General features: G+C 41.2%; 1 protein-coding gene across 1 annotated transcript in view; it reads left to right on the top strand.

Annotated features, from left to right (window-relative positions):
- The first annotated feature begins 345 nt into the window (after positions 1–345).
- Positions 346–13,214, top strand: part of LOC143935772 (keratin, type I cytoskeletal 47 kDa-like) — a 31,832-nt gene continuing 18,963 nt past the window's right edge. Inside the window, exons 1-4 of the mRNA XM_077459880.1 lie at positions 346–1,297; positions 3,852–3,934; positions 5,477–5,633; positions 10,226–10,387. Of these exons, the coding sequence (XP_077316006.1) occupies positions 917–1,297; positions 3,852–3,934; positions 5,477–5,633; positions 10,226–10,387 (783 nt within the window). The 5' untranslated portion in view covers positions 346–916. The remainder of the gene's footprint in view (positions 1,298–3,851; positions 3,935–5,476; positions 5,634–10,225; positions 10,388–13,214) is intronic.

Genomic DNA, 13,214 nt, shown 5'->3' with positions numbered 1-13,214 from the left:
AGGTGCCAATTGTGACACCGGAGGGGGGGAGGGTTCCGATCAGCGGAGGTTCCACTTTAGGGTGGAACCCCGCTTTAATGTTAGCTAAAGTTTATTCCTTGGCAAGGGGCTATTGTGTTTTTCACATAGGCACATTGTAATAATCAATATGATCAATCGGACTCTGTCTTTATAGCAGGTTACTGACATCTGAAGCTTGGCCACGTTTATCAAACATATTCACTGCATGTTTTTCCTTCTGAGACACAATCAATAACAATCTGGATTTTCCTGTTCTTCAGAAACAAATCTTAGCGTTGGTTCCTTTTAGCAAAAAGTCAAAAGGCTACATGACTTCTGAAAGAATGGACTCATTTTGTCACAGTAGGTATCTAAATTCTTCATCTGCCTTATCTTACTTTTGCCCTTTCCGGCTGATACTGGAGAACTTTATAGCTGGTGTGACCATAGAGGGCAAATGACCACGGTACTCTGAGCCTTCATATGTCCATATGTCTGTTCAACTCTAAAACAGAATTGCCTTAAAAAATAATAGTTGTGCCTCCGCTATGCAGGTTGGCAGTTGCCTGAAGCTGTGAGCATATTGTAATGTTAATGCAATTATGACGTAAGCCAAGGTGAGCGAGAGGGCCTGCAGAACAACATTCTAAAGAAAGAGCAGTTTGTCTCTTAAGTTTCTAAAGAAGAGCCAAACGGCTGCAGCATTTCTGTAAGGATGGACTCATTCTGTCAAAGCAGGTGACATATTTTCATATACCAGACTGAAAATCTCAAGGATAAGTTCAGTTGAAAGTGCCCCACCTGCTGCACTTTGTATACACATTTAGATATATATTTGAAGAAGAAGCCAGGGACCATAGTTTGCTAACTTTCTGCACTTTCTTTGAGTCAGAGCAAGCCCACCAATACATGCACCATGGCCTTCTATAGGATTGCAAATCCTCATGCTGATGAAGGCAGACACGAAGCTAGCCTTGGTGGATATCTTAGTGGAGGCCTTGATGGAGGCTTTAGTGGTGGGTCCAGCGGTGGTTTATCCTTCAGCTCTTATGCTGCCTTCGGAGGAGCACAATACAGCAGCTTTGGTGGATATGCTGGAAGTGATAAACAAACCATGCAAAACCTCAACGACCGCTTGGCTGCCTACCTAGAAAAAGTCAGGGCCCTGGAAGCAGCCAACACTGAGCTGGAGATCAAGATTCATGACTGGTATGAGAAGCAAGCTGGTGATAGAGCTGGCAGTACAGCCAATGATTACAGCAAATACTATGACACGATCAATGACTTGAAGAGAAAGGTAGGTTGTAGATTTTTTGCTAAGCGTACTTCTATCAATATATATACCAATATATACATTAACTTTGTATAAGCATATAGCTAAGCTGATGTGTCTACAAAGCAACTTAGAATTGTGCAAAATGTGCAAATAGTACATTTTAGCAATATACGGCATGCTTTGGATAATGTAATGAAGAAGACTGAAAAGTATGGAATGCTGAGCTGAACATTTTGTAAGACACAGGAGATACCTGTTCAGAGGTGTGTCTACCACATCTCTGTGATAATAAGCAATACATTGAGGATGGGTTCACCCTAGTGTGAATTGGATGTAGGTTCTGCGCATCCAATTCGCAATAGCAGGAGATTGTGACTGCTTCTCTATGGAGCCGGTTCACATATCTCTGCTGCAAATTTGCATAGGAGTCCTGTTCGTCTTTTGGTCTGTTTCAGGTCCGAATTCAGCCAACAATTCTGTCTGAAATCAGACCTGAAGCGGTGAACTGGGACGCACTAGACCCCTGTTGTAAACCGCATGTGGCAATAGTGTCTAAAACACTTCTTGGTTCCAGAGAACATTACAAAAACCTTACAAAACAAAACAAAATAATTATTGAGTAAACTATTGACACTAATTATATTACAATTGCTGAGCTCTTTACTAGTAAAAATGAGTGAACAGAACATTCAAATTGAAATGCCAGCAGCTAGGGGTGTACCCAGAGTTTGCATCATCTAAATCCATATATAGAAATGTTTACAGCACTCAGTAATGGTTTATTAGAGCAAATAATCCAAACATAAATGGTTTAAACTGTTTCGTGTTACAGTATCTCACAAAAGTGAGTACACCCCTCACATTTTTGTAAATATTTTATTATATCTTCTCATGTGACAACACTGAAGAAATTACACTTGTAAGTGTAAAGTAGTGAGTGTACAGCTTGTATAACATCGGAAATTAGCTGTCCCCTCAAAATAACTCAACACAGCCATTAATGTCCAAAATGCTGGCAACAAAAGTGAGTGATAAATGTCCAAATTGGGCCCAAAGTGTCACACCATTATTTTCCAGTACTGCCTTAACCCTCTTGGGCATGGAGTTCACCAGAGCTTCACAGGTTGCCACTGGAGTCCTCTTCCACTCCTCCATGATGACATCGCAGAGATGGTGGATGTTGGAGACCTTGCGCTCCTCCAGCCTCTGTTTGAAGATGCCCCACAAATGCTCAATAGGGTTTAGGTCTGGAGACATGCTTGGCCAGTCCATTACCTTTACCCTCAGCTTCTTTAGCAAGACAGTGGTCATCTTGGAAGTCTGTTTGGGGTCATTATTATGTTGGAATATTGCCCTGCGGCCCAGTCTCTGAAGGGAGGGGATCATGCTCTGCTTCAGTATGTCACAGTACATGTTGGCATTCATGGTTCCCTCAATGAAATGTAGCTCCCCAGTGCTGGCAGCACTCATGCAGCCCCAGATCATGGCACTCCCACCACCATGTTTGACTGTAGGCAAGACACACTTGTCTTTGTACTCCTTACCTGGTTTCTGCCACACACACTTGACACCATCTGAGCCAAATACGTTTATCTTGGTCTCATCAGACCACAGGACATGGTTTCAGTAATCCATGTCCTTAGTCTGCTTGTCTTCAGCAAACTGCGGGCTTTCTTGTGCATCAACTTTAGAAGAGGCTTCCTTCTGGGATGACAGCTATGCAGACCAATTTGATGCAGTGTGCGGTGTATGGTCTGAGCACTGACAGGCTGACCCCCCAACCTCTGCAGCAATGCTGGCAGCACTCATACATCTATTTTCCAAATACAACCTCTGGATATGACGCTGAGCACGTGCACTCAACTTCTTTGGTCAACCATGGCGAGGCCTGTTCTGAGTGGAACCTGTCCTGTTAAACCGCTGTATGATCTTGGTCACCGTGCTGCAGCTCAGTTTCAGGGTCTTGGCAATCTTCTTATAGCCTAGGCCATCTTTATGTAGAGCAACAATTCTTTTTTTTCAGATCTTCAGAGAGTTCTTTGCCATGAGGTGCCGTGTTGAACTTCCAGTGACCAGTATGAGAGAGTGAGAGTGATAACACCAAATGTAACACACCTGCTTCACATTCACACCTGAGACCTTGTAACACCAATGAGTCACATGACAGCAGGGAGGGAAAATGGCTAATTGGGCCCAGTTTGGACATTTTCACTTAGGGGTGTACTCACTTTTGTTGCCAGTGGTTTAGACATTAATGGCTGTGTGTTAAGTTATTTTGAGGGGACAGCAAATTTACACTGTTATACAAGCTACTTTACATTGTAGCAAATTTAATTTCTTCAGTGTTGTCACATGAAAACATATAATAAAATATTTACAAAAATGAGAGGGGTGTACTCATTTTTGTGATATACTGTATATAAATAAAAATAGTAATGAACAAAAAAAAAACATAATAATAATATTTTAGGTTTATTTGTGTGGCTCCTTGTTCAACACACAGAGGATCTTTTCCTATTCTTAGCTATGTATCAAAAAACACAATCACGTTAAATAAACGTCTTTTGTTTTTCAGATCCTGGTTGCCAAATTTGAAAACTCTGAAACTGAACTGCAAATTGATAATGCAAGATTGGCTATTGATGACTTCGGCCAAAAGTAGTTTCAATTTTTTTTTTGTAATTTAAAAGTAGTAAGACGGAACAAAAGCTTGGAACAAAAATCATTCCAGGTTCACAAAGCCCATATAATACAAAGGAAAGTGAAACCTGAATTAAAGCTGAACTCTAGGCAAATTGAAAGACCTACTGTATATTGGAGGTGTTAAAAGAATTTGTGGTTATGTCCATCCAATCGTGAGATTTACTTAACAACCGTACCACAAACCTGGTGCTTGACATTTCTCTGATGCAGTTAAGCAACACAGATAGGTCGCCTCCCCACCCCCCAGCCTGTGATTGGATAGTGAAAGAGTAGAAATAAACTGGTTATTTCCTCTCACCACTCTCTCCTCCTGTCAACACAGTATATCCCCTGATAGAATTGTACATCAATACACAGTACAGTAAAACCTTGGATTGTGAGCATAATTTGTTCCAGAAACATGCTTTTAATGCTTGTAATCCAAAGCACTTAGTATATCAAAGCAAATTTCCCCATAAGAAATAATGGAAACTCAGATGATTCGTTTCACAACCATTTATTTATAGGTTCTCTAGTTTATGGTCCTTATAAAAAGAATATAGCAATGTGACCAGGTTGTGTAACCATAAAATGTCCATCCACAAATGGAAGCTTCCACTAGGGGATTAGCTGCCTACACATGGCCAAAAGTTCGGCCAGCAAAAGACCGATGAGAGATTTTCGTCGGAAGATGCAAGCACGTGTATAATCCATTGGAATTTTGCTGGCCAAATTTCCGCCAGCAATAGATTGAGAGCAGGTTCTCAATTTTTCCCACGGAAAACGTTTCTATCGGAAATTCCGATTGTGTGTATGCAAATCAGACACGCAAAAACTCACGCATGCTCAGAAGCTATTGGCTACTGGCTATTGAACTTCCTTTTTCTAGTCCCGTCGTACGTTTTGTACGTCAACGCATTCTTGACGGTCGGAATTTGGTGTGACTGTGTGTATGCAAGACAGCTTGACCGAAATCCCATCGGAATTCCATAGAGAAAACCATCAGAGCTTTTTTCGACCAAAATTCCGATCGTGTGGAGGCGGCATTAGTGTAGCAATATGTTGCTAAATGTTGTACCTTCATTAAATGTAATCATATTGCTACACTTAGAGGCAACTCTCTTCTCTTTTATACTCAGTTGTGACATGACGCTACTTGTATATCAAGACATCGCTTGTATATCAAGTCAAAATTTATTAAGAAATGTTGCTTGTCTTGCAAAACGCTCTCAAACCAAGTTACTCTCACACCAAGTTACTCTCACACCAAGGTTTTACTGTACACCACAACTGTGTACAATTAGTTGACTCCATCAAAAGTTTGAATAATTTTTTTTTTTTTTTTGTGCATTACCAATAAAATGTATTCTAATGTATAATTATTCAGTCAGACAAACTAATTTGCTCAGTGCAGTAAAATGATTCATTTTTGCATTGCCTTATTAAAAAAAAAAAATCGGTGTGTGTTATATCCTGAGATGTGGCCTTTTCTAAATAAATACATTTTTTTTTCCTAAGGAAGGAGATTGAGCTATCTCACCGCAAGCATGTAGAAGATGATATTTATACCCTCCGCAAAGTCCTGGATGAGCTGTCACTGTCCGGAAGTGACCTTGAATTCCAAGTAGATAGCATTTCAGAAGAGCTGGCCTACCTCAAGAAGAACCATGAGGAGGTAAGAAACACAGATGCTTGCCTAAAAACTAATATACTGTATGTAAATAAATAGGGTAGACAATGGATACAAACTGCAGAGAACCTTTGCTGTGGATAACACTAATGCTGCATACACACGACCGGACTTTCCGGCAGACTAGGTCCGTTGGTCTTCCCGATGGACTTTCGCCGAAGTTCCAACTGACTTTCCAAACGAACGGACTTTCCCACACATGAACGGACTAAGTCTGCTCGAAAGTCCATTCATTTCGAACGCGATGACGTAAACGGGACTAAACAAGGAAGTTCAATAGCCAGTAGCCAATAGCTGCCCTTGTGTCATATTTGATCCATCGGACTAGCACACAGACGAGCGGTTTTCGCGATTTTAGTCCGTCGGATAGATTTGAAACACGTTCTATTTCTAGGTCCGTCTGATTTTTTTTTTTTGAAAAATGATCAGACTACCCCACACATGATCGGATTGTCCTACTGACTGATCCCGTCGGACCTAGTCTGCCGAAAAGTCTGGTCGTGTGTGCGCGGCATTACAGTGCTAAGTGCACTGTAATCACACATTGAAGATTATATTTTTACTTGCAAAAGTATGTGAAGGTTCCTGCACAGGCCCAAATTGGCCATGGAGGGCCTATATCCAATATGCGGGCAGCTGCATGGCTGCTATGCACAAAGCATGGTTCTACTAGACTCGTTGTCAGGCTGTTGTTGGTAAATATGACCGTGTGTACGCTCCATCAGACAATTGTCGGATTTTTCGCGGACAAATGTTTGATAGCAGGTTTTCAAATTTTCTGCAAACAAATGTGTTTTGTCAGATTTCCGAGCGTGTGCACACAAGTCCATTAGACAAAAGTCCAAAGTACAAACACGCATGCTCAGAAGCAAAGACAAGCCAGAAGAGGTTGTCTTGTAAACTAGGGTTCGTAATGAAGAAATAACATTCGTGACGTGGCAAATTATGAAATCTCGAAATGCAGCGCACATTCTCTTCTTCTTTAATGGGATAATAATGAAGCTGCTTTGCTGGTGATACTGATGGAGATATTGCAAACACATTTTTAAAGGCTTTTTTTTTCTAGTGATATCAAGAATAATATTATTATGTTTTTTTTTTTTTTTATTATTATTTGGGCAAGTTACCACAACACCATTATCCTGTAGTTTTTAAGAACAAAGATACAACTATGTTGGTGTCCCTTGTCAATTTTACATTGTATTTTTAAAATGTAATTGTAATGTGTTTTAGATGTCATTTGAAGTAAAACACATAGCCAAGTATTATTCTCCACAATTTTTTTATTGTGCATTAAAAAAAGGAAAACAAATAAAATTAGAAATGGTATCTGCCAATACTAGAACTTAACCAAAAAGTGCATTCTATGCATCCAAAAATATAGAAAATATATGAAATCAAATCATTATTCAATCAAAAAAATTATGTCAAAGCAATAACTCCAGGGCCAATAATAAATAACACATTATCTCATCTGATTCTGCAACATGTCTGGTTGGCGAACGGCCGTTGAGAAACTAACTGAAAAGTGCAAAATGAAAAGCGCAAATCAACACGAATTTAGCAGAACGAGCCCAAAGGGTGGCGCTAAACATAATTGTTGGCCAACACTTTGGACAAAAGTCCATGGTTTACGAGGCTTAACTATACACTTTCTTTTGAATTTAGAGTTGTGAAGTTTTTTGCTACACAATCCAGAATGCACTTAAAGGGTAACTCCACTTTTGTGGACAAATAAATAGCTAATAAAGAAAAAATAGCATAGTGTATACCAGGGATATGCAATTAGTGGACCTTCAGCTGTTGCAAAACTACAAGTCCCATCACGCCTCTTCCTCTGGGTGTCATGCTTGTGGCTGTTAAAGTCTTTCTATGCTTCATGGGACTTGTAGTTCTGCAACAGCTGGAGGTCCACTAATTGCATATCCCTGGTGTATACAATTGCGATACAAGTCATATTGTAATTGCATTTTATTAAAAATGACCTTTCCTTTTCAATCTGCAACTCTGTAAATTTCTGAAAATGCAATGTAATATGGCTACCTGGAGGTGTTATGTACACAAAATGTGTACAGAATGCCCCCCAGAAACATAATTTCCTGCTTGTGTGATTGGGTCACTGATTTTCCCAGAAGGCTGCACAAGTCAGATTTCCGGCATTCCCTGCAACATTTAATTGTCATTTGTTGGTGAGATGCTTTCAATATGAATACACGGCTAAAGGGATTCAGGCCCAGCAGCTTTCCTCATTAGAGCCCTGCAGGTGCACAGCTGATTAATAATTATGAAACCAGTCCCATTAGACTCACTTTCCCACATGGAAGCAGACAAACACACAGGGATTTCTTCAGAATAACATAAGGTAGTAATCTGCAATAAAGTTTGTTAAAAATCCTTGCAATGTACAGAGATCACCTAGAGGGTTTTTTTTTCTCAACAAAAGTAGAGTTATGCTTTAAATTTTGTTTTTATTAAATCTTTAGTGCTTTGCTGTGGCTAATTCAGTGGAGACTTTAACTTTACTATAATGTAACAAAAATGTAAATTGAAGCCCCGCACCACTAACAAAAGAGTTGATTACAATATAGGTCAAGGGGGAAATCAAACAAGTTTCCCATGCATTTCAGGAGTCCAAAACGAGTAATTAGGGATTGAGATTGAAAATAATATAAATTTACTAGAAATGAACAGGACTTTTAAAAGAGAAGTTTGGAAAAACATTTTTTTTAGAAATCAAACTTACAGTACCTAGGTGTATGCAGTATTGGTCCCCCGCCAGCTCTAAGACTGAGAACTGATCGATCAAACACTGCTGATCGCTCAGTTCTCAGTGCTCCATGGGCCTGCTCTGCTCAACACTCCCCACCCCCTGCGTGCTCACTGAAGTGCTAGGCTGTGGCGGGGCTGATATCGTCTGACTCAGGCCCTCAGTGGCTCGCTGAAAGGCTGAGCCGGCTGCCGGTCCTGGTGGATATGGTGGTTCCCGACCATATTGTTACAATCTTTCCCAGCCTGGATCGGCTCTGTCATGTCAGCCAACAGCGGGCTTCAGCCTGCTGTCTGCTGAAAACAGGTCAGAGTAGTGCAGAACGAACTGCACTCCCGTGATCCACAGGAGAAGTACAGCCAAATGAGTTTCGACTGCACTTCTCCTTTAATGGTATTTCTTCCAGTGTGATTGCAAACACAGATCTTGTCAACAGCTGGTTCTGCAGGAAAATAATGGCAATGGAAAAAATATAACTTCACTTCTAGTCTATTTATATTGTTTTCCATCTCACCCTAATGAAGGTGGTGGTTTTGAACACCTTCCCTTAACTAGATCTCCTATGCCAACATCAATGCGTTAGGAGAAGGTAACAGTACCAAGAAGATGACCTGATGGGTATTGTGTTATTTTTCAACTTTCCCAAAGCAGAAAAAAAACATTAGTTCCATGTTAACACGAGAGGGAATAGAGAAAAGAAGGCGCACCAGCCATTATCATTTAGTAAAATTATTTGTAAAACAGTTTAAAAACTACTCACAAACGTGAAGATAATTTGTTTTGCAAAAGCCTCCAAATGGTGGCAGTCAATGTAGGCACAACAGTCTCTAGATGACCTTCTTCCTCAAAGCTCTAAATTTACTAAAGGATAAGGCACAAAGCTGGTGCACCCTTTTTTCTCTATTCCCTCTCTTGATTGTTGGGATACCCCTATCCTGGAGGGCAGCAAGGCCTGAGGAATTATCCTTTGAACATTAGATAACCCGGACATGACGCTCATGCGCAAGAGTATTTGTTTGCTGCTTCCATATTAACATTTCTTGCCTCCAAAAGCACAATTGCTGGAAATTTTTTAGATATTTTTTTCTACATATCACTTGTATTTGTTTTTATTTTTGGCTTTTCCCTCCTATGCATACCAGCCTATCCCAGAATTACATGTACCTGGTCCTTCAGCTCCCAGAATACTTATATCACATCTCCTAGGTGGCTGCAGGATTGGCAAACAGAGTGGCCAGTGGGCAGGACAGGGGCAGCTCTGGAGCACCTCCGGAGCTCATTGCCTGTACTCAGAGGAAGTAGCCAGCTGAAGGGGACCAAGATGGCGGCACAGGATCTGCTGTATGGCACCTTAACAGTGGATTGGAGTGGACAACGATGGATTTGCTGTGTGGGTAAGTATGTGTTTAAGAGAACACAGGACTATAGTTAAGAGGGAAATAACATGGGTGGGGGGGGGGGGGGGGGGAGTTGAGTACCTACTGCTATACTGGTTTCTAGTGAATTGACTAGTATGAATGTTAATATCACAACAGTATCATATGAAAGTTTGCCTCTCTTTACTAAAGAAACAACATTCTGCTTTAAAAATTTCTCCTCGCGATCCCATGGCTATGAAAAATTTTTATTTGTAACTTGAGACATAGAATCTGATTGGGCACTAGTGGCTAGAGCTCCAATGTTATTTGATTTGTTCTTTATAAACTTGCCCCATAATGCCTCTTTAGCATCAACTTCGAGAATGCCTGTTTTGAATATTTTGACTCAGATAAATTTGTATTTTAATGTGAGCTTTAAACAAATGTCTTAGGAGATGCATGTTGCAAGAAGCAGTTCTTCAGGCCAAGTTGATGTACAGATGAATGTGGCTCCAGGAATAAATCTCACTCAAGTCCTGAATGATATGAGGACTAACTATGAAGCTCTGGCTGAGAAGAACCGAGCAGATGCAGAGGCTTGGTTTGCACAGAAGGTAAGATGGAGTCTTAAAGGTTAATTATACACCAGCAAATATATACATGGATGGGCATATATATATATTTTGCTTGATTGTGTTGTATGTGTAGCACCCTCCTAGCGTGGGATGCTAGGTAAAGTTCGTTTTTAGCTCCTTCTGTATTCAGGGGAGCAGTGATTATTTGTTCTGGTCTGTGCAGTGTTTCATATGCTGGGAGTATGATTGCTTCCCTTTGCTTCTAGGGAGGGAGATTCAAATAATCAGTCTCAATATTTATCATGATTCAGCCAATCACTGGAGACGAGTTTCCAAAAAGGATCTAGAAAGGTGATAAATAGTCTGAAACCCTGGAGAGCTGAGTTACAACGTATGAGGGGCTTCGGCCCCTAGGCAGCTAAAAGACTGTGTAGCTGTTCTTGAGGCCTCAGCGATGTCAGGGCTGAGGGTCTGGATGAATCACTTCACCACAAGGGTTCTGGACTATGTCCCTCACTGGACCGCATCTGGAGGTGACCCTGAATTGTTTCCTGGTGACTGTGTGGTTTTAGGGATGTAAGTCCCAGTGGTATCAGTGGACTGATGCCACTCCAATAGGGTCTCCGAATTCTGCCCATTCCCCTGTCTTCAGCAGAATCATGGAGTGTGAACCTGGTGAAGATTACTCCCTTGTTACTGTGCATTGTTTGGGAAAACCCATTAGCACCAATAGTTGTGCATCAAGGTAACCAGATGCCAAAGAAACTTGGCTCATGGTCTACAGCTGTGAGGCATTAGACTGTCCAATATTCACATTTACCTAAGCCGAAACTTGTTTCCCCATAGCTATTTGCTAACTGTTTTTTGGAGCATCCTATGCCCTAACCCCTCTCCTATTAATGTTTTTTTCAAGCAAAAGATATCAAAAAGACAACCCCTAGACTGTGTTATTGGAGCCTGTGTAAATGGACTGGTGGTTGCGGTGTTAGGCAGCCTCTGTACTACTGGGAAAGAACCATCTATTACAGTGATATGCAATTAGCGGACCTCCAGCTGTTGCAAAACTACAAGTCCCATCATGCTCTGCCTCTGGGTGTCATTTTTGTGGCTGTCAGAGTCTTGCTATGCCTCATGGGACTTGTAGTTCTGCAACAGCTGGAGGTCCGCTAATTGCATATCCCTGATCTATTACCAGTGGCCCCTATGGGGGGCACTACACACTTAAGGATCAATGTTGTAGACTTGCAGTGTCCAGTCTTTTAGTACTCAAATGTCCAGATGGTTTTATTAACAAAAAAATAATCACGCTTAAAAAGACCAAACACAAATCTTCCATCCTGACTAATCGATATCCTGACCTGTGATTGATTGCCAGGGGAGGACTCTCTCCTATACATGTGGTGATGGTCAACAGATTGGGACTCAAAGGATTTACCCTTCTGTCACATTGGGCTCCATTCAAAAAACCAGATAGGATGCAGTATGTAAGTGTCCAGGCACATTTTTCCTAAATATCTCATATGATCCTGCAACAGTCAATTCACTATACCATTTTGCGGTATTCATTGTAAAACACTCAAAACTGTAAACTGTGAGTAAATGAAAAGGGTTTAAAGTCAATTCACAGAAGGAAATAAATAATTAAAAATATAATAGCCTAATTTGAGTAGTCTCTGCTTTTTTGGATCAGTTTTCTCAACAGTAGTACATAGAAACCTAAATATGGAAATATGGAATTATTGAGGTTGATTTACTTAAAGTATAACTAAAGGAAAACTTTTTTTTAGTTTTGGATTGAGTGGAGAGGAATTAGAACACTTGTCAGGTTTTTATTGTTGTCTGTGCCCCCAGTAGGGATATTCTCACTCGCACTATTTCTCCTGTTTACCATTATCATTGAAAGTAAAAGAAAATGTTCCCAAAAAAGTAATAGAGGGGTAATGTTGCAATGAGACACAGGTGGCAAAAAAGAAAACTGACATGGGTTATAACCTTCCCTTACTCTATCCAAAGTGAACTATATATAATTCTACTCTGCAAGTTTCTCCAGAGCTTAGTAAATGAGGAAAACAGTGGCGGCCCATCCAAGCAGGGCGCAAGGGTACCATCCCCCTAATCCATGCACCTGCCCCCTAATCTACATGCAGGGTGCTGGATGCATGGATTTCAATGGGTTTTTTTAAGCACATGACTAGAGCCTAAGGCTCTAATTGGCTTCAATAAAAGGGTGGGCCCAGTTGTGTCACCATAGCAAATTAATATTCACTATTGTCTTCCTGATTCTCCTCCTGGCCAATCAGGAAGCGGTCCTGAGACTCCTCCTGGCCAATCAGGAAGTGGGTCCTGAGACTCCGGGTAATTTGGGTCTCAGGACCCACTTCCTGTTTGGCCAAGAGGAAAAACAACAGCCCCGGAGCAAGGAGTAGCTGGAGTGAGGAGCAGCAGCCCTACCCCAGATCCTTATCTTCTGCCTCCTAAGGTAAGGAGACCACTGACCGCTGCCTTCCCGTCCATCTCCCGTTGCGGGGAGGGGGGATCGCGGCCACCCCATATGTCTCTGGCAGGGGTAGGGGATCGCCGCAATCCCATCTGTCTCCCATGCGGGGTGGTGGTGGCATTGGTTTGCTGCCCCCCCAACATATTGAGCACCAGCCGCCACTGGAGGTAGAGCTTCACTTTCCAAAGAATACCCATCACATGAAGGAAAAATTAAAAAAAAATAGATTTTTTGCTTGCAAATGATTGGATAATGGGAGTCAGCAGAGGTCCCCCATCATTTACTAAGCTTTGGAGTAACTGCACTCGCAAAGCCCTCAAAGTGCCTTTAGAAAATTAACCCCATTACCACTAGTGAATTATATCTAAT

The sequence above is a fragment of the Lithobates pipiens genome, unplaced genomic scaffold (genome assembly GCF_037356315.1).
Source record: "Lithobates pipiens isolate NorthernLeopardFrog02 unplaced genomic scaffold, aLitPip1_a1.2 Scaffold_28, whole genome shotgun sequence".
Lineage (NCBI taxonomy): Eukaryota > Metazoa > Chordata > Amphibia > Anura > Ranidae > Lithobates > Lithobates pipiens.
This window is presented reverse-complemented; position numbering and strand designations above follow the sequence as displayed.